Source organism: Phyllobates terribilis, unplaced genomic scaffold (assembly GCF_046119375.1).
Source record: "Phyllobates terribilis strain yellow unplaced genomic scaffold, ASM4611937v1 Scaffold_3__8_contigs__length_932513732, whole genome shotgun sequence".
NCBI lineage: Eukaryota > Metazoa > Chordata > Amphibia > Anura > Dendrobatidae > Phyllobates > Phyllobates terribilis.
The window spans coordinates 174162238-174188605 of record NW_027362763.1 but is presented as its reverse complement, the minus strand read 5'-3'; the positions used below and the strand labels follow the sequence as shown (position 1 = coordinate 174188605).

Genomic DNA, 26368 nt, shown 5'->3' with positions numbered 1-26368 from the left:
GGTGTGTAGAGAGATGGACAAGAGAGACTAAGTAACTGTAAGAAAACACCACCCTCTGTTGGAACAAACTGAAAATGAAAGTAAGCAAAGAATTGTGCTAGCAGGAACTAAATGTTGCTGGCAGATGGGCAGGGGGAGAGACTTTGTGGCTGGACCTGGTCATGTGACCCAGAGAGTTTCCTGGGTATAAAGACCCTGTGAGCCAGATTGCAGGGGCTTTTTGGCACCAAGAGAGCGCAGGGTGCGGATGTGCACCACAGGAGACGCTGCAGCCAGAGAGTTTTGGCGACAAGCTGCAGAGTGGAGCAGACGTGCTCCAGAGGGACAGAAGAGCCCAGCACGACAAGCCTCAGCTGGAGGGCTGCGCTGCACTAGAGTTGGACATCGCCTGAGAGGCTCCGCACTCCTCACAGAAGCACCCTGAGCCCTGCATATGTTGGTCAAAGTCAGGACCTGCGCCCCACACTGAGTAAGTTCCCGGGATCCGACGCCACCTGTCAAGAGCCGAGGTCAGGACCCCCTTCCCCCCAAGCGTGAGAGACTACCGTCGACGGTCAAGCCGAGAAGAGCTGAGAGAGGACCGCTACAGGAAAGACGCGCCAGCAGCAGCGGAGGAACTGCGCAAGTGAACAGAGCTGGGGACAAGACATAGGAAATGTGCAATTAAGGGTAATAGACACCATGGTCATAAAGGATACATTCCCAGCACGTTCCAATTCATATATTAATAGTTGAGAAATCACTAAAACCCATCATAAAATTCATCTAGCCAGGTCACCAGAAATGCAAAATGCCCTAACGCACGTTTTGTGTATGATAATCTTGCTTCCTCAGGGGTTTAAGTGCACTAAACTGAACCACAGGTCCTTCAGACCAGGGACCACGTGATCACATAATATCCAATGAGATCAGATCTGCTGGTTCATGCACATTGCAAATATTAAAATTCTTCTCTGTATGCCTTCTAATAGGTCATTAATAAATACTGTGTTTCTCCAAAAATATGACAGGGTGTTATATTATTTTTTGCTCTGAAAGAAGGGGTTAGGGCTTATTTTCAGAAGATGTCTTTTTTTCCATGAAAAACAATCCACATGTATTCTTGAAAAGAAAAAAAATTAACATTTATTGAAATATAATCATGTCATCACATTCTGATACATCATTATAACTCTCCAGACCTTGTACAACAATCTACTCTTTACACAGGCTAACAAAGAACTATGGGGTTAGAAAGATCACCAATAGATCATTCTGTCCCCACACATATCATGTTATCGGCAGCACATCTCCTATTTACACTGGGCGATTCCTGCAGCTTGTTACGGGTCCACGTGGTGAAACCTCTGTGCTGTGATACAAGGAGGGACCAGAGTGCCTACCCGGACCGACCCTGGCTGATAGACAGGCTGGCGGAAACGGTTTGATATACAGGCTGGCGGGCACGGCTGATAGACAGGCTGGCGGGCACGGCTGATAGACAGGATGATGGGCACGGCTGATAGACAGGCTGGCGGGAACGGTTTGATAGACAGGCTGGCGGGCACGGGTGATAGGCAGGCTGGCCGGCACGGCTGATAGACAGGCTGGTGGGCACGGCTGATAGACAGGCTAGCGGGCACTGGAACCTGAAGGCTGAGGAGAGTGTTAGCACACAAACAACAACCTTGCACAGGCACCTCCATTTTGGAGTAGGTGCCTAATATAGGAGTAGTCCTCTGGCCATTAGCCGGGGACTCTTTAGGACTGCCTGCGGCCGCTTTAAGAGGGAGGGAGCGCGAGCACCCTAAATACCATGCCCGGGAAACTGCGTGTGGTGCGCACACCCCGGGCAGAAGCAGCAGGGCGGCTGGAGGACGTCGGACCGGGACCGTGGCGGTGAGAGGATTGGCATCTCTGCCCGGCAGGAGGCAGAGGCGCCGACGCTACACAGCTGTGTGAGCATTGGTGACATTATGGTCACATGACTGTGAAGTCACCAAAGCTCCTCCACACCCTTTGTTTCCTAACATACATGAAAATTAATGATACATGAAAACTTATTATTTTGTGATCCCAATTACCCATCCCATACATTTGATATTCTGTCTGGCCTATTGGTTAAAATTGGGTCTAGAAGTGTATGAATATATTTTCTGCCACTTTCATTATACTTGGAGACTTATAACAAACAGTATTTTATTATACTTTCTCCTTCCCCTTATCTCCACAAACATGGACTCTACATATTCTTCCGACATTAGTACACATGCACTTTATGTATTTTTCTCTGTTTATTCCTCTCCTGTATATTAACAGTTATAACCCCTCCCCCCAGACCACTTTGATTACTTAGGATTAGGTTACTATCTACACTATTTTCCCCTCCTGTACAGTAATTTCCCACCCCTTAGTCCCTAGTTTAAACCCTCCTTTAACTTTCTCACCATTTTTCCCCAAGTACAGCTGCACTCTCTCCATTGAGGTGGGATCCATCCCTAGCGTAGAGCCTGTTCCAAACTGAGAAGTTGGCCGAGATCTCTAAGAACCCAAAACCCTCTTTCTACACCAATTCCTGAGCCACTTATTCATCTATCTTAACTCTCGGTGCCTCTTTGGTGTGGCACGCAGATCAGACAGTGTTTCAAAGAATACTACCTTCGAGGTCCTTGCCGTAAACTTTCAGCCTAATTCCCAGAAATCATCCTTAAGGACTGTCCAAATACCTCTAAATTTGTTATTGGTGCTAATCTGCATCATGACCGCTGGGTTCTCACCCAACTTAGTTATGTTATTTTTTCATAATCCTTATCTTATCAGTACCTTTTTTGGGACAATTGGGTGTTAATCAATTTTGTGACCTTTAGGCTGTCTTTCATGTTATGTCTGTCATGACTCTAGTCACCCACTGCTAGTTACCTGGTTATTTTTTCCTTCTTCTGATTTCACTTCTGCTTGTGTTTGTACCAGGAGCTGGACGAAGCGCGGCGAAAGGAGGAAAATACGATGAGGGACTTTGAAAGATGGAAAGAAGAAGAAAGAGTGAAGCTTCAGAATGAGATGGATAAACTCAGACGACAGCTTGTTTCTCAATTCGAAGACATTGCCCTTAAAAACACAGCGGTAAATGAGGAGGGGTTAAATTATGAGCCTAATGGGAACCATCCAAAATTGAGATAGATATCCACTGAATATTATAAATCAGTTCTCAAATCTGGATGTTTAACTTGTCTGCCATTATAGTAGTATGCCATATATGTGCAACAATGTACAGTATGAGATTTTATCTGTATGATATTCATCTGGAGGGAAAGCGTTTAATAAATTTACTATGAACTGGAATAGATTTGACTTTGACTTTGCACCAGTTTTATTAATGGGGTTTTCCACTTCCAAAAAGGTGGTCCCCAAATGATTGCAGAAATGTAAAACAACAAACACAAATAGTACTCACCCTCCCTGTTTCCAGTGCCTACTCTTCACCACTGTTCCAGTCTCTGTGTATTGACTTGTACTGTAGTCATGACATCACCACTGCAGTCAATCACTAGCCTTATGTAGACAGCACTAGACACCGAGCTCAGTGATTTTGCCGCAGCATTCACATGCGCTGTAGACCTGACGTTACCGATGCAGCAAAAACACAAAGATCAGAGCAGCGGTAGAGAGCTGGAGCAGGGGAGGGTGAGTACCATCTGTTTTACATATCTCCTTTTAAATTTACACCATTTTCATTCTCTAAACCATTACGTCTGACAACACAGTTTAATAAGGACACAATACGATAACTTTACAAATCTTGGTGCCGTTGATTCAGTTTTGGACTCTTGTCCGATCTCCATGGAAATCCACTGTTGTAAGAGGCCACAAGATCGCACAGGTAAATCCCATGAGCGAATGCCATAGCATCAACTTATTGGACTTATTCTAGATGTCCATTATCTTTTAGAGATTCCAGGACATGGAGAGTAAAATGTCAGTGACCTCCAATCTTGGCGAGCTGCTGGATGACGAGGACCGTCAGGAGAGGCAGAGAATACAGAGAGATCTTCTGAACATGAAGGAAGAGTTAGAGAAACAGGTACATTTAGGAATATTTTAAATTTCCTTTCGATCGTTACTAACAATTAAACCGCGTCTTATAAATATCTACATTTTTCACAAACATATGTATTTTCAGAGGACAGACTGGAAGAGGAAGATCAAAAATATGAAGACGAGCCACACTGTAGAGAGAGAAGAGGTAAAGTAGATTTATTAGAATTAGGATTAAAGAGAATCTGTCACCTGGTTTTCTTCTGCCCCATATGAGTATATCATGATGAAGGGGCAGAGACCCTGATTCTATCTATGTGTCACTTACTGGGTTTCTTGCTGCAGCTTTGAAAAAATCACTGTTTTACCTCCTGCAGATCTACCAGTTCTCTGAATACTGAGCTCTGCATAACCCCAGTCACACCACAGCTTTCTGTGTACACTGTGCATTGGCAGAAAGCTGACAATCAGAGATGGGGGTGGGGTTATACAGAGATCATGACAATAGGGGACTACATAGCAAAAGGTATACTAATAATCAAGTGATAATTTCCTACTGATAAAACAGTGATTTTATAAAAAGTACAACAAGTAGTCCAGTAAGTGACACATCTCTGGAATCAGGGTCTCTGTCTCAACATTATGCTGCTCTCAAGATTAGGTGGCAAAAATCTGGTGACAGATTCCCTTAAGTTGCAAAAAAATTTCTATAGTAGAGGTTTCTTGTCCAATAATTTTCTATTGCATCGCCAGCTCATAAGTGAGAATAAACGACTGAGAGCTTCATTATCCAGTGACCAGAAGGCAAGAGATGAGCACTTTGAATCCTCAATGCAGACGCTGCAGTCTACAATTAAGAGTCAAGGAAAAGTCATCAAGTCTCAGGAGAAGAAAGTATGTTCAGTATTTTCCATCTTATATCTTACATCATATGATTAACGCTCAGTATCACTCACCACATGGTCAGTAGAGCGGGGGAATTATATATGATAACACTTCATTGTATATTGAAAATTATTTAATACTTTCAGATTTATAGTGTAAAGGATATGGACGTCTTCAAGGCAGATTTTGGTTACCTTAATACATGTATTAAAAACTTTGCATTATTTGTCAGTTATAGCCTCTGTGTTGCACTGTCTATTTCTGAATGAGTAAAGTGAGTATACATCAGTGAGCTCATTCTGAGAGTTTAGAACTATTACTTTCTTTCTACTGAGCTCCCCTCAGCTGATTTATGAGCACGTAAAACTTGAGCTGAGATGAGATTGGAAGAAGGAAGATAACAACAGTTATAAACTCTTCCATCACAACAAGCTCACTGACAGATTCTCAGTTAACTCTGCAACCAGAAATACACAGTGCAGCCCAAAAGAAATTTGAAGACAAAAATGGTGAAAATGTTTAATAAAGCTTAATTTCAAAAATGATTTTTAACCATAAGTACATGCATGCAGTAAACAAAGAATGTCCCCAAAGGTCTCCATAACGTTTATGGCAGCTGTGTTTAGGAGACAACATTATGATTGGCTTTAAAAATAGGTCTCTCATTAAGGGAAGGCCGGACACCAGTTTACCATTCTTAAAAATAATGACTTTTAGGGAGTGTACCAACTCGGCATGTATTGTTTTTTTTTTACCATTTGGAATTACAAATGTGCTAAATTAAAAAATGTGTTATGATACCCAATAAATGTAATATCCCACTATCCCAATGAAGCAGTTAAAAAGGCCAAAACTAACTGTAATGGGGTTTACTTACAAAATATCCTGATATTACTCATCTACAAACAGCAATAACTTTGGTATACTCAGATGAAAGTTGGCCAAACCTACAAATTTAGCGAAATCTGACTCACATCTGATGTGTGTGGGGTCTCCTCACTCTACATCAACAAGTGATGTAGGGAAGAGACGTTTCAGGCAGATGAAATTTCATTGCCGGATCCTTTTGTGTTCAACAGCTTTCTCCTCTTTTTGCTTTGAAAACACAAAACTTCTCAACTGAGTGGTCATATATATTAGGGAGTGTAGAGAGAAAAATGAGTACTCGTGTATATCAGAGATTGTGAAGAGATAGCTGTGTATCACGGATTCTAGAGTGATAACTGAGCGCTAATGTGTATAGTGAATTCTAGAAAGATAACTGAGCGTTCATGTGTATATCTGGGAGTGTAGAAAGACAACTGAGTGTTTATGTTTATCAAGGATTATAGAGAGAGAACGGAGCGCTGATTTGTATCGAGAATTTTAGAGAGATAACTGATCGATAATGTGTATCAAGCTTTCTAGAGAGATAACTGAGTGCTCATGTGTATATCGAGGAGTATACAGAGACAGCTGAGCGCTCCTGTGTATCGAGGAGCGGTGCATCTTCCCGGTGCTGAATGTTCTGTATTGAGCAATTGTTTTTCCCCAGTAGCGATGCTTCTATGAGAGTGTGGGCATGTGCACATGTTGAATATTTTTTGGTGCAGAAATTTCTGCACCATTTCTGCATCTCTTGGCAGGAAAACGCAGCCTCAAAAACAGTGCCTGTGGTTTTTCAGTGCATTCAATGGGTGAAAAGTGCAGGCAAAAATGCACAGAGAATTGACATGTTGCAGGTTATTTTTTGCACCAAATCTGCAAGTCAAAAATACTCAACGTGTGCATGACACTTCAGGTTTCTCATTCACTTTGTTAGCACCAGCCTTTGCTTCAGGGTTTGTTAACAAATCTGGACGGAAAAGAACGAGGCAAAAACGCAACATGTGCACATGGCCTAAAGCTCTGTATGCACAGCAACTAATGGAGCTCTAAACTATTTATTTTGTCTCACATGAACACAGAACCTGACTGAAGAAAAGTTCCAAATGTTCATATATGAAAAAATCATATGGTCATTTTTATGGGATTTCTCTTTGAACAGTACATTCATTTGTAAAAGTGTCTTGTAACAATTGCAATGAAACATCTGTTGTCAGTGTCATCAATTAAACAATATTTGTCACCTTTTACCCCCTAAGATCAGAGAACTGAGCACAAGCAGAGAATTCAGGGAGGGTAAGTGCAAATACAAACATTTTAATATATATATATATATCTGTATACAGTGCCTTGAAAAGGTATTTGTATCTCATGAACTTTTCCACATTTTTCTCACCCACAAACTTAAATCTATTTTGTTATGATTTTACCTGATATACCAACACAAAGTAGCAAGTATTTGTAAAGTATGAAGGAAATAATACATGGTTTTCCAAATATCTTAAAAATATAAATCTGAAAATTGTGACATGAATTTGTATTCAGTATCGTTCCCCCAAATCAATACTTTGTAGGACCACCTTTCGCTGCAATTACTGTTGTAAGTCTTTTAGGATCTGTTTCTACCAGCTTTGTGCATCTAGAGGCTGAAATTGTTGCCCATTCTTTGCACACTCGCTCTAGCTCAATGAAATTGGATGGAGGAGTCTGTGAACAGCAATTTTCAAAGTTCAAGTGAACCTATGCCCCAGTCTCAAGTCTTTTGTAGCCTCTAACAGGCGTACCTCCAGAATTGCCCTGTATTTAGCATCATCTATCTTCCCATCAACTGTGACCAGCTTCTTTGCCCCTGTTGAAGAAAAGCCTCCCCTTAGTATGATCCTGCCAATACCATGTTTGATGGTGGGGATGGTGTTTTCAGGGCAATGTGCAGTGTTAGTTTTCCGCCACACATAGCGTTCTGCATTTAGCCCAAAAAATTCTACTTTGGTCTCATCTGACCATAGCACCTTCTTCCACATGCTAGCTGTGTACTCTACATGGTATGTACAAAACTGCCAAATACGTTTACATCGAGAGCAGATAATAAAATGGTAGACAGTTTTACTTTCAACCTTTCCATTATATTGCAGCACCTCAGGTTGCACAAGTGGTTTTGCCAGTGGCAGAAGCAAAACAAGAGGCAAGCGAAGATTCAAGTAATGATGGTGAGTAGAGCATATACTGTATATATGTGTTATATGACTGCATTCATAATTCCTTCTCAAAGACTAGAGCGTATGTTAAGGCTTGTGGACATCAGAGAGGAGGGTCCCCACTTAGTTCCCACCTCTATAAGCCCGATCAGGGAGCCTCACCATCAGATGTAATTCCAGCTTCGTCCTGCAAGTATCAGTTAAAGGGAATCTGTTAGTATGTTCCACCCATTTAGTCCATCTACATTGGCATGCAGGTAATTGGAAGCTGAATAATATGATACCTAGATATCTATAATCCTATGTCTTATTCCAGAGAAATCCACATTTTTCTTATATGTAAATGAGCTGTTAAGGACTATGAGCCGGACACTGATCTGCATGAGAATCTGCCTCCAAAGATTATTTTAGTTAAAAGGAAGCGTTACTAGTGTGAAACATGTAATTAACACAGAACAGCAAAACTGAACTTTCTCTCCTTACAAACACATTTGCTGCAGCTCTCACAGCTCTGCTGTATTGTAACTGTCTGCCTGTGAGATGGAAGCTGAGAGGAACCTGCGGTTGTGTCAGGTGTAATCACACACAACTCTGCAGTGAGATCAGGAGAGCAGAGAGCAGCCATTACACATCACACTGGTAACTCCCCCTTCATGGAAAATAATTTCTGGAGGCAGATTTTCCTGCAGATCAGTGTCCAGCCCATAGATCTTAACAGGTAATTTACATACAGTATAAGAAAACTGTGGATTTCTCTGGACTAAGACATCGGATCACAAATATCAAGGTATCATTTTATTCTGCTTCCTATGACCTACATGCCCATATAGACGGCATAGGAGGGTCGATCCTACTGACAGATGCTCTTTAAGAATATTAGAGGTTAGTTTGTGTTCCAAGATCTACAGTAGTGTTCAAAATAATAGCAGTCCAATATGACTAACAAGATTAATCACTGTTTGTAGTATAAATTATATTACCAAATGTCAAACAATTTACCAGTTGGTGCAGTAGATTCTAGAAAAAACAACAGACTCAGCATTCATGATCTGCATGATTTTGAGTCTGTGTATTTGAATAATTAATTGAAAGGGGGGGTGTTCAAAATAATAGCAATGTGGAGTTCAATTAGTGAGGTCAACCATTCTGTGAAGAAACAGGTGTGAATCAGGCGGCCCTTATTTAAGGGTGAAGCCAGCACATGTTGTACATGCATTTCTCCTTGAAAGCGTGAGAAATATGGGTCGTTTGAGACATTGTTCAGAAGATCTGTGTACTTTGATTGAAAAGTTGATTGGAGAAGGTAAAAGTTATAAAGAATTGCAGACAGTGATAGGCTGTTCAGCTAAAATGATCTCCAATGCTTTAAAATGGAAAGCAAAACCAAAGAGACATGGATGAAAAAGGAAGACTACCATTCAAATTGATTAAAGAATAGCCAGAATGGCAAAGGTTCAGCGAATGATCAGCTCCTGGATGATCAAAGACAGTCTCAAGTTACCTGTGAGGACTGTGACAATTATAAAACGTCTGTGTGAAGCTAATCTCTTAGCAAGAAATCCCTGCAAAGTCCCACTGTTAAAAAAAAAAAAAGAAGGAAAAAAAGACATGTACTGAAGCGGATACAATTTGCCTCAGAACACATCAACTGACCTAAAGAGAAATGGAGAAACATTTTGTGTACTGATGAAAGTAAAATTGTTCTTTTTGGATCCAAGGGCCGCAGACAGTTCGTTACATGACCCCCAAACTCTGCATTAAAGCCACAGTACACTCTGAAGACAGTGAAGCATGGTGGTGCAAGCATCATGATATGGGCATGTTTCTATTACTATGGTGCCGGACCTATTTACCGCATACCAGGGATCATGGACCAGTTTACATATATTAAAATACTTGAAGAGGTCATGTTGCCTTACGCTGTAAAGGATATTCCCTTGAAATGGGTGTTTCAACAAAACAATGACCCTAAACACACCAGTAAACAAGCAAAATCTTGGTTCCAGTTCAACAAAATTGAGGGTATGTAGTGGCCAGCCCAATCCCTGGACCTTAATCCGATAGAACACTTGTGGGGTGACATCAAAAATGCAGTTTCTGACGCAAATCCAACAAATGCCAAAAATTGAGGGATGTAGTCAAAGCATCCTGGGCTGGAATAACAGCTGACAGGTGCCTGAAGTTTGTTGACTCTATACAACAAAGGTGTGAAACAGTTCTAAAAAAAAAAAACGTGATTATACAACTAAGTATTAGGTTATTGATTCACAGGAATGCTATGTCCTAAAAAAAAAGAGTACATATTGTGAGTTTGTAAAGAAAAATGCAGACACTACTATTTTTTGAACAGTGTTCATTTTTTGTTATTTTCTGTAAAGTAGTTAAAAATCTATTCATTTCTCTTCATGTTTTGAATTAGAAAACAGTGTGCAATGTTCCCAATGCATGGAAATAAAAACTAGTGAAAAGATTTTGTGCTTAACTCATGTTTTTGAACACACTGCTAGTGTTGAGCCACCCCCGTAGTGTTCGAGTTCGGTTCGGTTCGTCGAACTCCCGTGTGTTCGCCGAACTGTTCGTCGAACACCTTCGAACACCGTTAAAACCAATGGCAGGCAAACAAAAACACATAGAAACACATAGAAAACACCTTCAAAGGTGTCCAAAAGCTGACAAACTGCTCAGAAGACACAACTAACACATGGAAAAGTGACAAGTACATATAGTCATGCGAAAAGAAAAGAGGTGGAGGAGTAAAAGGAGGGGGAGACACAGATATAGGCATGTCATGCCCTTCTAAAATCCAAAAAGTGAGAAGCCGACACGTTCAGTCCGCTCCTGCCCGTGCCACCTCCGTGTCGCCGGGTTTGTGCCAGAGCCGCGGTGGACCCTGACGGCCAGCCCCCCTCTCCCAATACTGGTGCCTGTCCGCTGGTGGGTCGAGCGAGCCCCCCTGTGGTGGAAGCAGCTCTAAGCTTTTTAATTTAAATTGTCTCTCTAATTTGAATAAATACACTTTAAATCCATTTTCAAGGATCTATTGGAGGGCAAGTCTCATGCCAGCAGCCGCGTAATTCCAGCTCCAGTAGCGTCCACTAAAGCTGCTGCAGTTAAAAAGCTTTTATAAGGATCGAGCTCGGCTGTCCACCGCAAGGCATCCTACTGCCAGTCCGAGCCCCTATGCCTTGGGGTGCCTCCTGATGCTCTTCACTGAGTATCCCGTGGTCCCGAAGCATTTCCTTTGAAAAAATGAAGTGTCCAAACTACAGGTGGTGTAGCTTGCTTAACAGCCGGGATAATCCGCTGACTAGCAGACCCTGCTACTAGGCACAAAGTATTTCCTGGGCTAGATGCAGTTAAAAATTTGTAATTAGATACTCTCGTTGGATGCTGAGAAAGCATTCCATAGAGTCTCCTGGCACGCCATATATGATTCTCTTAAAAAGCTTGGGGTAGGGGTCTATGGGACCCTTTTATAGCCAAAATCACGGCCCTGTATCGCAATACGTCACCTAGGCTGAAGATAAATGGAACTTTAGCACCCTGAGGGCTCGGTTGCTACAGAGGTATTACACCTCACCCAGAGGTGTGATATCTCACTCTCAGGTAAGGATGTAGTGTGGATCAGGACCCGACACCTGCATGCATTACACCACATTGCCGTGGGGCAGAGCGACCAATATGCCCCTGAGATGGGCACGACAGTCCCTGTCCCTGGCTGGAGTGGGGGGAGGGAACACTGAGGAAGGGGAACCCTGTAGTGCAGGAGCAGGGAGGAAGCAGTTCCTGGGTGCATTGAGAAGGGAGTATAAAAGGTGGGCACCATCTTAGTTCAGTGCAGAGAAGTCTGAGCAGAAGTGGCAGGGAGCAGGGGCTCTGCATGAGCTCTGCTCCGGAGGCGGGCCTAGTAACAGAGGCCCAGGCCTGGAAGAGGGAGAAGGAAGGAAGAGGAGCGGAGAAGGCTCCAGGAACGAGGAACGAAGGGATCTCAGGGGTGCGGACGGGCGAGTCGCCACCGCACGCCCAAATCCACCTGCGTGGAGGGGTCAGGCCAAAGGGGGAGACCGGTCCCCGAAACTAGTGGAGGCAGGAAACGACCCTCAGCTAGAAACAGGAGGCTGTGACATTTTATGTGGCACAGCCCCTCGCTACACCCGCTAGGAAGGCACCACATAGGGTCAGGGAAACTGGCGCCAAGTTTACCAAGAGGAGGCCCGAGGCAGCCGGACAGAAGGGTTGGTAAGAAAGGCCAGACAAAGGACACACAAAGGGGGTCCTGTGAAGCACTCCAAAGTTATCTGGGAGTTGTCTGAGCCCCTCACCTGGTGAGCACAGTACGACGTGGGCAGCCGTTACCTGCAGACGTGGTCTGGATAATAAGAACTGTGAGTAAAGGCTCTGGACTGCATCACTGACTCCGTGTCATTACTGCTGCTGCCCTGCACCATCACCCCCATCCTCCGCATACACTGCCCTGAGGCTATACTCCTCCCGTGGGGAGTTATGCTACGCTCTGCTGCACCCACAACACCAGCCTCAGCGGTCTGCCCTGGAGCGGCGGTTCACTCTGACCGCAATCCACGGGTGGCGTAGTCGGACATTTAAACATCAAAACCACATAAATAGTTCCGCCACTGGTTTGACCGCCCTGAGCCACGGAACCGGGTTGCCGCCACGGAGACTACAACCACCAGCATCCACCAAAAAGGGTCCGGCTCCGGGTGTCCCAAGGCCCAGGGGGCGCGTCAGAACATTTTCATCACCTTTCACAATCACCAATGGGACAAGGCAGGGATGTTCTCTGTCCCCTCTCTTATACATCCTAGTGACGGAGCACCTGCTCTCATCAATTCGCCATAACCCCAATATTAGGTGGATTGAGGTGGGAGGCACCGAGTACAAGTGCTCTCTATTTGCTGATGATGTCCTAGTATATATCACTCAATCACATATATCCATCCATGCTGTTATGGCTGAAATAGATCACTTTGTTACATGGTCAAATTTTAAAATCAATGCAGCGAAGTCTGAGGCCCTCGATGTCTCCCTCCCCAAATCCATATAGGATTCCATCCAGTCCAACTTTCCCTTTGCCTGGCCCTCACAGGGTATCAAATACTTAGGAATTCCTATTCATAGAGACCTCTCCCATCTATGTTATCTTAATTTTGGGCCCTTTATTGAACAACTCCATACAGACCACGGTTGGCAAGTTAGAACTGTAAGATTCACTACGTGAACCACTGGTGTTTTGTGGAAAAGCACATGTACACTGTGTTCCAAATTATTATGCAAAAAGTGTTTAGGAGTGATAAGGGAAGAATTTGTTTGTTTGTCAGTTAAACTCATTGATGGTGATGTGTGTCAGGGCTCTTTATATCACTGTAAGCAATTGCAGACACCTGTGCTAATTAGTTTGGCAGGTGTGTCCAATGAAAGGCAAGACTACTTAAGAAGGCTGTCTCACATTATTAAGCAGCCTACATTTTCTGCCAAAATGGGAAAGAAAAAGGATGTGTCGGCTGCTGAGAAGCAACAAATTGTGGAGTGTTTAGGTCAAGGCATGACTACAATCAACATTGTGCGATGATCAGGATGAAGTGTCTTGGCAATCAAGAAGTATGTAGCTGACTCACAGTACACACGTGTGCGTGCTGATAAGGGCAAATTGAGGACTCTTTCCTACAGGCAATTACGTCAGGTTGAAAGAGCAGCGGCAAAAAAGCCTTGTCATAGCAGCAGACAAGTTTTTGAAGCTGCTTGTGCCTCCAACGTCCCCCGAACAACAAGATGCAGGGTCCTTCAGAGGTTTGCAGCTGTGCATACGCCATCCTGTCGACCTCCTCTATCCACTTCACACAAGCAGAAACGGCTCCAGTGGGCCAATCATTACATGAAGACTGATTTCAAAACTGTTTTGTTCACGGATGAGTGCCGTGCAGCGCTCGATGGTCCAGATGGATGGAGTGGAGGATGGCTGGTTGATGGACACCCCACGCAAACACGGCTGTAGCGCCAACAAGGAGGAGGTGGAGTAATGTTTTGGGCTGGAATCATGGGGAGAGAGATTGTCGGCCCCTTTAGGATCCCTGAAGGCGCTAAAGATGAACTCCATAATGTATGTGGATTTTCTCAAACAGCGCTTCCTGCCATGGTTCAAGAAGAAGAACCGTGTATTTCACAGCAAGATCATTTTTCTGCATGATAATGCACCATCTCATGCTGCACATAAAACATCTGCATCTCTGGCTGATATGGGCATAAAAGGGGACAAACTTATGGTGTGACCCCCATGCTCCCCTGACCTCTACCCCATTCAGAACCTTTGGAGCATCATTAAAAGGATTGTCTATGATGGCGGGAGGCAGTTCACATCTAAGCAACAGCTCTGGGAGGGTATTCTGTCCTCATGCAAAACAATTGAAGCAGAAACCATCCAAAACCTGACAAATTCAATGGACGAGAGAGTTCAGAAGCTCCTTTCGAACAAGGGGTCCTATGTGAAAATGTAACATCACCTAGAATAAAGTTTTGAGTTGAAAACTGTTTGATTTCAGTTTCTAACAACCTGCTAATGCTTATAATTTCAAAAATGACCATTTTTTTGGTCTTTATTAAAATGAAAAGGTTGATCGAAAAGTTTGGGGGATCTAAGAGTGTGGCAACCCAGTAGTCATGATTACTTCGAATTCTGACAATATGAGGGTCATGCTGCAGGTAGTGCAGCAAGAAGGCACTTATGTGTCTTGCGCATCTCGGAGCCCCAAAATTATTTTCCGGGCCAGATGCAGCTAAAAATTATTATTAATTTTAAATCTGGTGAAGCTTTAGTATAGATGGCCTAATAGGATCAGTGCTGCACACTGCTACAAAGCCCAAATTATTTTCCAGTCAAGATACAGATAAACATGATTAGTAATTTTAAATCTGGTGGAGCTTATTATAGATGGCCTAATAGAATCAGTGCTGCACACTGCTACAAAGCCCAAATTATTTTCCAGCCAAGATACAGATAAACATGATTAGTAATTTGAAAGCTTAAAACGGTTGGTAGGGTGATTTTAACCAATCATCAAGCTTTTACTCTCCCCAGGATGACACAGGGGTAGAAAAGTCGTTTCGGATCCATGATTTGTTCATCTTTATGAACGTGAGTCTGTCTACATTATCAGTGGAGAGCCACGTGCGCTTATCTGTCAGCACACCACCAGCAGCGCTGAACACACGTTCAGACAGAACGCTGGCTGCGGGGCATGACAAGATCTCCAAGGCGTAAGTGGCTAGCTCCGGCCATTTATCCAGATTGGAAGCCCAAAAAGAGCAAGGGTCCAGTGACACAGTCGTGGCTTCAATGTTTACTTGGAGATACTCCTGTACCATCGTCTCTAGGCGTTGACTATGTGTCAGACTTCTTGTCTCCTGTGGCCTTGCAAAGGATGGGCTAAAAAAGTGGTGAAATGATTCCGCAAAATTGATGTTACCAGCAGATACTGTGGTTCTGTTACGGTTTGAGTGCTGAACACTTGACGGTCCCACGGTTGGCAAGTTGGAACTGTGAGATTCACTACGTGCACCACTGGTATTTTGTGGAAAAGCACATGTAAGATTCTGCAACAGTCTCTGCTGATACTCCTGCATGCGTGCATCCCTTTCTATGGCAGGAATAATTTCTGCAAATTTACTTTTGTACCGGGGATCTAACAGTGTGGCAACCCAGTAGTCAGGATTATTTCTAATTCTCACAATTCGAGGGTCATGTTGCAGGTAGTGCAGCAAGAAGGCACTCATGTGTGTTGCGCATTCAGGAGCACCAAGTCCCTGTTGTGTTGGTGGCGAGGTAACAATCATGCTTCCTTCCTCTGTCCTCTCCCCCCAACCTCGCACAACAGAAATGTGATCAAGGTCTCCCTCATCTGATGAGTCTTCCATCAGTTCGTCCTCCACTTCTTCCTGGGCTCCTGCACCTTCCTCACTAGTTTGGCTGCTACCATGCGCCCTGGTAAAACCATCTCCCCCACCCTCACATGCCTGCCGCCTTGGTGCTGCCGACCGTCTGGACCTTGCAGATGTTAGCCCTTCCGCATACAACTCTTCCTCCTCTACTTTCTCCACCTCCTCTTGTGTCACCACCTGACTCCGAATTCTGTTTAACATGTGCTCCAGCATGTAAATCACCGGAATAGTCATGCTGATAGTGGCATCGTCAGCACTAAACATCTTCGTCGCCATTTCAAAACTGTGCAGAAGGGTGCATAGGTCCCTGATCTGAGACCACTCCTCCAGCGTGATTTGCCCCACCTCTGGATCTCGTTGACCCAGGCTATACGTCAGAACGTATTGCACCAGGGCTTGTCTGTGCTGCCACAGTCGCTGCAACATGTGCAGAGTTGAATTCCACCGGGTAGGCACATCGCATTTTAGCCGGTGAAGTGGCAGGCCCAACGACTTCTGTAGAGATGTAAGTCGCTGCGCTGCGGGATGCGAACGGCGAAAGTGAGCACACAGCGACTGTGCCCTCTGCAGAAGGCGATCTAGTCTGGGATAGTGGGCTAAAAATTGCTGGACAACCAGGTTCAACACGTGAGCCATACAAGGCACGTGTGTGACATTGCCCCGGCGAAGGGCCGCACCCAGGTTTGCAGCATTGTCGCACACGGCCTTCCCTGGTTTCAGGTCCAGTGGAGACAACCATTCATGAAATTGGTTCTCCAGAGCTGACCACAACTCCTCAGCTGTGTGACTCACATTTCCCAGACATTTCAATGTAAAAACCGCCTGATGACGTTGAGCCCTACTGCCAGCATAGTAAGGAGGTGTGCAGGATCCCTTCTGCGCAGTTAGAAAGCTTGTGGCATGACCAGACAGGCTTTGGGTGCAGGTGGAAGACCGAGAGGAGGTTGAGGAGGCAGAAGCAGTGGAGGAACTTTGACATAAAGAGGATTGACGCACAACTCGTGGGGACGGCAAGACTTGGACAGCAGCCCCTTGTCCTGCTGTCACCATAGTTACCCAGTGCCCAGTCAGCGACATGTAACGCCCCTGTCCATGAGAAGTAGTGCCGACTGGGCATCTGGTACTGGGGCACTGCGACGGACATAAGGTCTCGAAAATCCTCTGTGTCCACCAGGCGGAAAGGCAGCATTTCTGTAGCCATGAACTTGCAGATGGTGAAATTCAACCTCTTAGCTTTCTCATGGCTAGGAGGAAATGGTCTTTTACTTGTCCACATCTGAGGGACCGAGGGCTGACTATTGTGCTTAGACGGGGTTGATAAGGGTGTCCCCGGCAAACTGCCGGTCTGTGAGGAAGATGCAGGCGGACATGTTAGGTTGCCTTGATCCAAAGGTGGTGCTATCGATGTCGGACAGCGCTCAACACCAGCTGGTGTTACCACCTCCAAAGAAAATGATGACCTGCCAATCACGCTGGCTGTTGCGGGTAAAGAGGTGGCAGGTCTGCGCCCCAAAACAGGTGTGACTGCTGTCCCCCCAGTCACAGAGGATGAAGAGGCCGCGGATGCACAAGATATGGCAGACGGTGGTTGGCCCGGCCGGCTAGGCCGCATTGTAGCACACTGAGCTTCCCACTGCAACTTATGCTTCATGTCCATGTGCCGGTTCATGCATGAAGTACTCAAACTATGTATTTTTTGGCCTCTACTTAGCTTTTGCTGACAAATGTTACAGATAACACGAGTTGGGTCATCTTTATCGATCTGAAAAAATGCCCAGGCTATGCAAGGCTTAGCACCCATGCGACCTGAAGAGCCACCACGACTTGTGGTGAGAGGCAGTGTTGTGTTTGAGGATGCAGTTGTTGACGTGCTTCCAGTACTACGTCTCTGTCCAGGAAGGCGCAACCTGACCTCGTCGTCACTAGCATCTTCCTCCACCTCCTCTGCTGACCTCATCTCTTGGCTGACTGTGGGTTGACAGTAAGTGGGATCTCCAACCTCATCATCATCACCCTGTGCGTTATCACACCCGTCGTCCTCAGAGCCAACCTGTTCCTGCCCTGACAAAAAACTAAAGTTGTCGCTCCAATCAGGTATTTGAGTCTTATCATCGTCTTCCTCATTGTCTCCACCAACAAGAGTTACAGTTTGGGAATGAGGGTCTACATTATGGTCAGAACCTTCTGCGTCTGGTCCTGGATCCGACTCATAGAGATTCTGGGCATCAGTGCAGATCATTTCATCGTCTGGATTCACAGAAGCGCTGGAGTCGACCTCTGATTCCCAGGCTATAGTATGAGTAAACAGCTCTGCAGACTCAACCATCTGTTCTACCTCATACTCAGACGGGCAGCTGGAGATTTGGGAGCTGTGAGGAAGCAAGTGCGATTGGGGTGACACCTTTGAGGACTGGAGTATTTGTGATGTTGAAGTTGATGTGGAGGAGAGCCCACTTAAAGGAGCACTTGATATCCGTTGAAGCACCTGCTGTTTTTGTGCCTCATCTGGAATTTGTAGCGATTGGCATGGCCGTAAGAAAGGGATCTTATCACATTGTCCGCTAAAAGAAGTAGACATTTTAGTTTGGCTGGAAGATGGTCTTTCTTCTGCAGATGTTACTGTTGCTTTAACACCTACCCCACGGACACAACCTTTTTTCCCCTTCCCAACACGCCTATTCCCCTTTCCACCAGCAGCAGGCCTTTTTCCACTCATTTTGGTGGTTAACTAATTAACAACTCTGGAGTTGTTTGCACAAAAAAACAATGGATGGGAACCGAGCAGAGCTGAGTGGCCAAACTGTGATATTAGGCCAAAACTATTGGCTGGGTTAGATGCAGAAAAAAATTATATTCAATTTGCAACCTGATGGAGGTCAGTATAGATGGACTAATAGAGAAAGTCCCACACACTGCTAGAAGGCCAAATATTTTTCCAGAGCTAGATGCAGAAAAAAATATATTCAGTTTGCAACCTGATGGAGGTCTGTATAGATGGATTAATAGAACAAGTCCCACACACAGCTAGAAGCCCAATATTTTTTCAGAGGTAGATGCAGAAAAAAATATATTCAGTTTGCAACCTGATGGAGGTCAGTATAGATGGACTAATACAACAAGTCCCACACACAGCTAGAAGCCCAATATTTTTTCAGAGGTTGATGCAGAAAAAATATATTCAGTTTGCAACCTGATGGAGGTCTGTATAGATGGATTAATAGAACAAGTCCCACACACAGCTAGAAGCCCAATATTTTTTCAGAGGTAGATGCAGAAAAAAATATATTCAGTTTGCAACCTGATGGAGGTCAGTATAGATGGACTAATACAACAAGTCCCACACACAGCTAGAAGCCCAATATTTTTTCAGAGGTAGATGCAGAAAAAAATATATTCAGTTTGCAACCTGATGGAGGTCTGTATAGATGGATTAATAGAACAAGTCCCACACACAGCTAGAAGCCCAATATTTTTTCAGAGGTAGATGCAGAAAAAAACATATTCAGTTTGCAACCTGATGGAGGTCTGTATAGATGGATTAATAGAACAAGTCCCACACACAGCTAGAAGCCCAATATTTTTTCAGAGGTAGATGCAGAAAAAAATATATTCAGTTTGCAACCTGATGGAGGTCAGTATAGATGGACTAATACAACAAATCCCACACACAGCTAGAAGCTCAATATTTTTTCAGAGGTAGATGCAGAAAAAAATATATTCAGTTTGCAACCTGATGGAGGTCTGTATAGATGGATTAATAGAACAAGTCCCACACACAGCTAGAAGCCCAATATTTTTTCAGAGGTAGATGCAGAAAAAAATATATTCAGTTTGCAACCTGATGGAGGTCAGTATAGATGGACTAATACAACAAGTCCCACACACAGCTAGAAGCCCAATATTTTTTCAGAGGTAGATGCAGAAAAAAATATATTCAGTTTGCAACCTGATGGAGGTCTGTATAGATGGATTAATAGAACAAGTCCCACACACAGCTAGAAGCCCAATATTTTTTCAGAGGTAGATGCTGAAAAAAATATATTCAGTTTGCAACCTGATGGAGGTCTGTATAGATGGATTAATAGAACAAGTCCCACACACAGCTAGAAGCCCAATATTTTTTCAGAGGTAGATGAAGAAAAAAATATATGCAGTTTGCAACCTGATGGAGGTCAGTATAGATGGACTAATACAACAAGTCCCACACACAGCTAGAAGCCCAATATTTTTTCAGAGCTAGATGCAGAAAAAAATTATATTCAATTTGCAACCTGATGGAGGTCAGTATAGATGGACTAATAGAATGATGCTATGCCCAAAAGATTTTACTTCACTAGGTGCAGTAAAAAAATTGGTATTCTATACACAGGTGGTATATCTTGCAACACAGATAGGCTACTCCACTGACTAACACACTCTGCAATAGGCCAAAAAGGATTAGCTTTGCTAGATTCAGCCAAATGCTGTGAAAAAAACTTGCACAGCACTGGCACAGACCTGCCTGGCAAAAACTGATAGGATCTGATGTAACCTAGTCTTGAAAAGGACTCCAATTACAATTAGTCTTTTCTCCCACAATCTATCTATTTAAGAGCGCAGACCTGCCTGATAAAAGTCGTAGGAAATGCTGTAACCTAGTCCTTAAAAGGACTGCAATCACAACTATTCCCTACTCCCAAGCTATCTGTAGATTTGTGCGAAAATTGGCTTGAAATTAACAAGGTATAGCGCACACAGCAACAGCGGTGCCGTCTAACACGCAGCTGCAGCAGTGAGAAAATGGTGGCGACGGGGAAAATGGCTTGGTCTTATAGGGCAAGGACATGTGACATACACTGCCAATGACACATGCCCTTGCTTGTGTGAAAAAAAGCACTTCGCTCCGTGTGTGCGCTGCTGATAGGCTGACAGATTGCACCTCCCCACTGTAAATGCGGGAAAGAGAAAAAAAAAATGGAGATCTTCATTGTTCCTGCAGAGATCCATCCCCTGCCCCTCCCCCCACCCCGCTGTACACTCAAACTGCGTATTAACATTAATTTTCATCATTACTGAGAAAAAATCCAGTTATGATTTTGGTGCACGAACAGTTATCGAACATAACCTCGAACAGCCGAATTTTTCTCAAATTGTTCGTGTTCGCCGAACGGCTCGAACACCGCCCAAAACAGCTCGAATTTGAGATTGGCGAACAGTTCGAGTAGAACAACGCTCATCTCTACACACTGCTATTATTTTGAACACTACTGTATATGGTGGCCAAACCATCAAAATTCGCCTTGTGTATAATAGTCTTACTACGAGACAGAAATTCATCAAATCTTGGACAGGATTACATTTCTGCTATAAGTTGCACCATTTTTTTCTCAAAAACTTTCCAATCTTTGCAATAGTTCTACCCCAGTTTTCTCGAGCTGTTTGATGAATTAGGCCATTGGTTTACAACCTTCTTGACAAGTAAAAGCACTCTTGGTCACTTTTTAAGAATGATGTTAGGCTCACTTAGTGAGGAGGATACCTTAAGCCTCAAGTTCGAGTGGGCACACACACTCTGGGAGTTGGTGTAGCATGCAGGAAGGCACATGTGTAGCGAAGACTTGGCTCACAATAGACTACAGAAAGATGATAGCAGTTGAAGGGAAACACGGCAAGTTGAAAGCAACACCCAGGGAAGAAGAGGAACCTCAGGCGTAGTGCAGCAATGAATGTTCAATATGAAGAGATTTCAACAACTGAATATGGCTTAATGCAACAGGGAGGTAAATGCAGGAGGAGGATTGCAGAAGGTTAACCAGCAAGGCAGATGATATGCAGGGTCATCAAGTCAAATTCAGACTAGGAACAGAAGGTGGAGCACACTAAACAAACTAACACAGTACCAGGAGTCTTAATGCCAAGACACAGTTGTATGGTTCAATGGGCCTTAAATAGGCCTAGGAAGATGTCATGGAGGCACACTGGGCCACTTGTAAAAGGTGATGAAGCCCTGTCAAGCCAAAGCAGGTGCGTAACAGATGCCCTTCCCTGGTGGACATACGGCATGTGAAGAACAACATCAAAAATGCCACCCTACTGCCACACCACTGTTTTTCAGACTGCACAGCCCATTTGTCTTTCACACCAACTGAAATTACCATTTAACACTGGGCCTTTGATGATCAAACACAAGAAACCTGCTGTAACCACTACTTTTCTGGGGGTTTCAGGATGTTTTGGCGGCACCCAACTGATTTGCCAACTCCCCCTGGATTCTAGCAAATCTGCACAACCATGAAAAACGTGAAAAATTGTAGATATCTTTGAATTGAAACTTTTAGGAAGAGTTTCTAGCTTTTTTAGAGATATACCTTTTTTCCACCCCAAAGTTTCAGTTGCTGTGCCAATATTATCTAATATTCTCAGACAGAGAGGGTATTTTCTGAAATGACCGCAGCTTAGTAGTATATCGCTTTGTTCTAGTAAATGGGGCTATTCTAGAATACACATTGGGTAGCAGAGATTGATGAAGCAGTCAGAAAGTATTGCATATTGCAGCAATAGCTTTAGCTGATAGAACTTTGGCAATTAACTCCATAAACAGTTTATTGTTCTCTTTTAATATAACTTTTTATTTTTCTGTCTTTATTAGATGAACCCCTACATCACAAAATACAAACAATTGAGACTATGAGAAAAGACCCCAATTTTGCCAAGAAATTTCGCCCAATCTTGAAGCAGACATTATTGGAGAAGCTTGAAAGTATGGGTGTAAAAAAGGTAATATAAGTCTGCTTGATACAACACTAATATAATTTCAGACAATGCATAATTTAATTTTGACCCTATAATTCTCTGATTTTTCTGCTATTGTCATTTAAAGGGATCTAAAGGGATTTCGTTATCTGTCTACAAAGAATTGAGGTCTGTGTTGGCAAAGCAGTACCAGCAAAAATTGAAAAAATGGCCTGAAATTGAGACTGAAAGAGCAAAGATGGAGAAACTTCTGAACAAACAAGTGAAGAAACAAAATAAAAATTTGGATAAAGAAATGTTAATGTCTACAACCTCGCAGCTGTCAAGTAAGGATCTGTGCAAGTCATTATTTCACACGGTTTATAGACATTCATCACTGCATTTTGCTTGTTTTTTTCTGTTAATGCTTACTAGTGTTGAGCCACCCCCGTAGTGTTCGAGTTCGGTTCGGTTCGTCGAACACCTTCGAACACCGTTAAAACCATTGGCAGGCTAACAAAAACACATAGAAACACATAGAAAACACCTTCAAAGGTGTTCAAAAGCTGACAAACTGCTCAGAAGACATAACTAACACATGGAAAAGTGACAAGTACATATAGTCATGCGAAAAGAAAAGAGATGGAGGAGTAAAAGGAGGGGGAGACACAGATATAGGCATGTCATGCCCTTCTAAAATCCAAAAAGTGAGAAGCCGACACGGCCAGTCCGTTCCTGCCCGTGCCACCTCCGTTTGTGCCAGAGCCGCGGTGGACCCTGACGGCCAGCCCCCCTCTCCCAATACTGGTGCCTGTCCGCTGGTGGGTCGAGCGAGCCCCCCTTTGGTGGAGGCAGCTCTAAGCTTTTTAATTTAAATTGTCTCTCTAATTTGAATGAATACACTTTAAATCCTTTTACAAGGATCTATTGAAGGGCAAGTCTCATGCCAGCAGCCGCGTAATTCCAGCTCCAGTAGCGTCCACTAAAGCTGCTGCAGTTAAAAAGCTTTTATAAGGATCGAGCTCGGCTGTCTACCGCAAGGCGTCCTACCGCCAGTCCCAGCCCCTATGCCTTGGGGTGCCTCCTGATGCTCTTCACTGAGTATCCCGTGGTCCCGAAGCATTTCCTTTGAAAAAATTAAGTGTCCAAACTACAGGTGGTGTAGCATGCTTAACAGCCGGGATAATCCGCTGACTAGCAGACACTGCTACTAGGCACAAAGTATTTCCTGGGCTAGATGCAGTTAAAAATTTGTAATTAGATACTCTCATTGGATGCTGAGAAAGCATTCCATAGAGTCTCCTGGCACGCCATATATTATTCTCTTAAAAAGCTTGGGGTAGGGGTCTATGGGACCCTTTTATAGCCAAAATCACGGCCCTGTATCGCAATGCGTCACCTAGGCTGAAGATAAATGGAACTGTAGCACCCCGAGGGCTCGGTTGCTGCAGAGGTATTGCACCTCACCCAGAGGTGTGATATCTCACTCTCAGGTAAGGATGGAGTGTGGATCAGGACCCCGACACCTGCATGCATTACACCACATTGCCATGGGGCAGGGCGACCAATATGCCCCTGAGATGGGCACGACAGTCCCTGTCCCTGGCTGGAGTGGGGAGAGGGAACACTGAGGAAGGGGAACCCTGTAGTGCAGGAGCAGGGAGGAAGCAGTTCCTGGGTGCATTGAGAAGGGAGTATAAAAGGTGGGCACCATCTTAGTTCAGTGCAGAGAAGTCTGAGCTGAAGTGACAGGGAGAAGGGGCTCTGCATGAGCTCTGCTCCAGAGGCGGGCCTAGTAACAGAGGCCCAGGCCTGGAAGAGGGAGAAAGAAGGAAGAGGAGCGGAGAAGGCTCCAGGAATGAGGAACGAAGGGATCCCAGGGGTGTGGACGGGCGAGTCGCCACCGCACGCCCGAATCCACCTGCTTGGAGGGCTCAGGCCAAAGGGGGAGACCGGTCCCCGAAACTAGTGGAGGCGGGAAACGACCCTCAGCTAGAAACCGGAGGCTGGGACATTTTATGTGGCGCAGCCCCTCGCTACACCCGCTAGGAGGGCAGCACATAGTGTCAGGGAAACTGGCGCCAAGTTTACCAAGAGGAGGCCCGAGGCAGCCGGACAGAAGGGTTGGTAAGAAAGGCCAGACAAAGGACACACAAAGGGGGTCCTGTGAAGCGCTCCAAAGTTATCTGGGAGTTGTCTGAGCCCCTCACCTGGTGAGCACAGTACGACGTGGGCAGCCGTTACCTGCAGAAGTGGTCTGGATAATAAGAACTGTGAGTAAAGGCCCTGGACTGCATCACTGACTCCGTGTCGTTACTGCTGCTGCCCGGCACCATCACCCCCATCCTCCGCATACACTGCCCTGAGGCTATACTCCTCCCGTGGGGAGTTATGCTACACTCTGCTGCACCCACAACACCAGCCTCAGCGGTCTGCCCTGCAGCGGCGGTTCACTCTGACCGCAATCCACGGGTGGCGTAGTCGGACATTTAAACATCAAAACCACATAAATAGTTCCGCCACTGGTTTGACCGCCCTGAGCCACGGAACCGGGTCGCCGCCACGGAGACTACAACCACCAGCATCCACCAAAAAGGGTCGGGCTCCGGATGTCCCAAGGCCCAGGGGGCGCGTCAGAACATTTTCGTCACCTTTCATAATCACCAATGGGACAAGGCAGGGATGTCCTCTGTCCCCTCTCTTATACATCCTAGTGACGGAGCACCTGCTCTCATCAATTCGCCATAACCCCAATATTAGGTGGATTGAGGTGGGAGGCACCGAGTACAAGTGCTCTGCATTTGCTGATGATGTCAATCACATATATCCATCAGCAGACTGTTATGGCTGAAATAGATCACTTTGTTACATGGTCAATTTTTAAAATCAATACAGCGAAGTCTGAGGCCCTCGATGTCTCCCTCCCCAAATCCACACAGGATTCCATCCAGTCCAACTTTCCCTTTGCCTGGCCCTCACAGGATATCAAATTCTTAGGAATTCCTATTCATAGAGACCTCTCCCATCTATGTTATCTTAATTTTGGGCCCTTTATTGAACAACTCCATACAGACTACGGTTGGCAAGTTAGAACTGTAAGATTCACTACGTGAACCACTGGTGTTTTGTGGAAAAGCACATGTACACTGTGTTCCAAATTATTATGCAAAAAGTGTTTAGGAGTGATAAGGGAAGAATTTGTTTGTTTGTCAGTTAAACTCATTGATGGTGATGTGTGTCAGGGCTCTTTATATCACTGTAAGCAATTGCAGACACCTGTGCTAATTAGTTTGGCAGGTGTGTCCAATGAACGGCAAGACTACTTAAGAAGGCTGTCCCACATTATTAAGCAGCAACATTTTCTGCCAAAATGGGAAAGTAAAAGGATGTGTCGGCTGTTGAGAAGCAACAAATTGTGGAGTGTTTAGGTCAAGGCATGACTACAATCAACATTGTGCGATGATCAGGATGAAGTGTCTTGGCAATCAAGAAGTATGTAGCTGATTCACAGTACACACGTGTGCGTGCTGATAAGGGCAAATTGAGGACTCTTTCCTACAGGCAATTACGTCAGGTTAAAAGAGCAACGGCAAAAAAGCCTTGTCATAGCAGCAGACAAGTTTTTGAAGCTGCTGGTGCCTCCAACGTCCCCCGAACAACAAGATGCAGGGTCCTTCAGAGGTTTGCAGCTGTGCGTACGCCATCCTGTCAACCTCCTCTATCCACTGCACACAAGCAGAAATGGC

General features: G+C 44.6%; 1 protein-coding gene across 3 annotated transcripts in view; it reads left to right on the top strand.

The window, feature by feature from the left end:
• Positions 1–26368, top strand: part of DZIP1L (DAZ interacting zinc finger protein 1 like) — a 525484-nt gene that overhangs the window by 479846 nt on the left and 19270 nt on the right. For all 3 annotated transcript variants that reach the window (XM_073674291.1, XM_073674293.1, XM_073674292.1), the window contains 8 exons: positions 2950–3102; positions 3929–4060; positions 4160–4222; positions 4768–4908; positions 7023–7059; positions 7896–7970; positions 22540–22667; positions 22771–22969. In XM_073674291.1, the coding sequence (XP_073530392.1) occupies positions 2950–3102; positions 3929–4060; positions 4160–4222; positions 4768–4908; positions 7023–7059; positions 7896–7970; positions 22540–22667; positions 22771–22969 (928 nt within the window). The remainder of the gene's footprint in view (positions 1–2949; positions 3103–3928; positions 4061–4159; positions 4223–4767; positions 4909–7022; positions 7060–7895; positions 7971–22539; positions 22668–22770; positions 22970–26368) is intronic.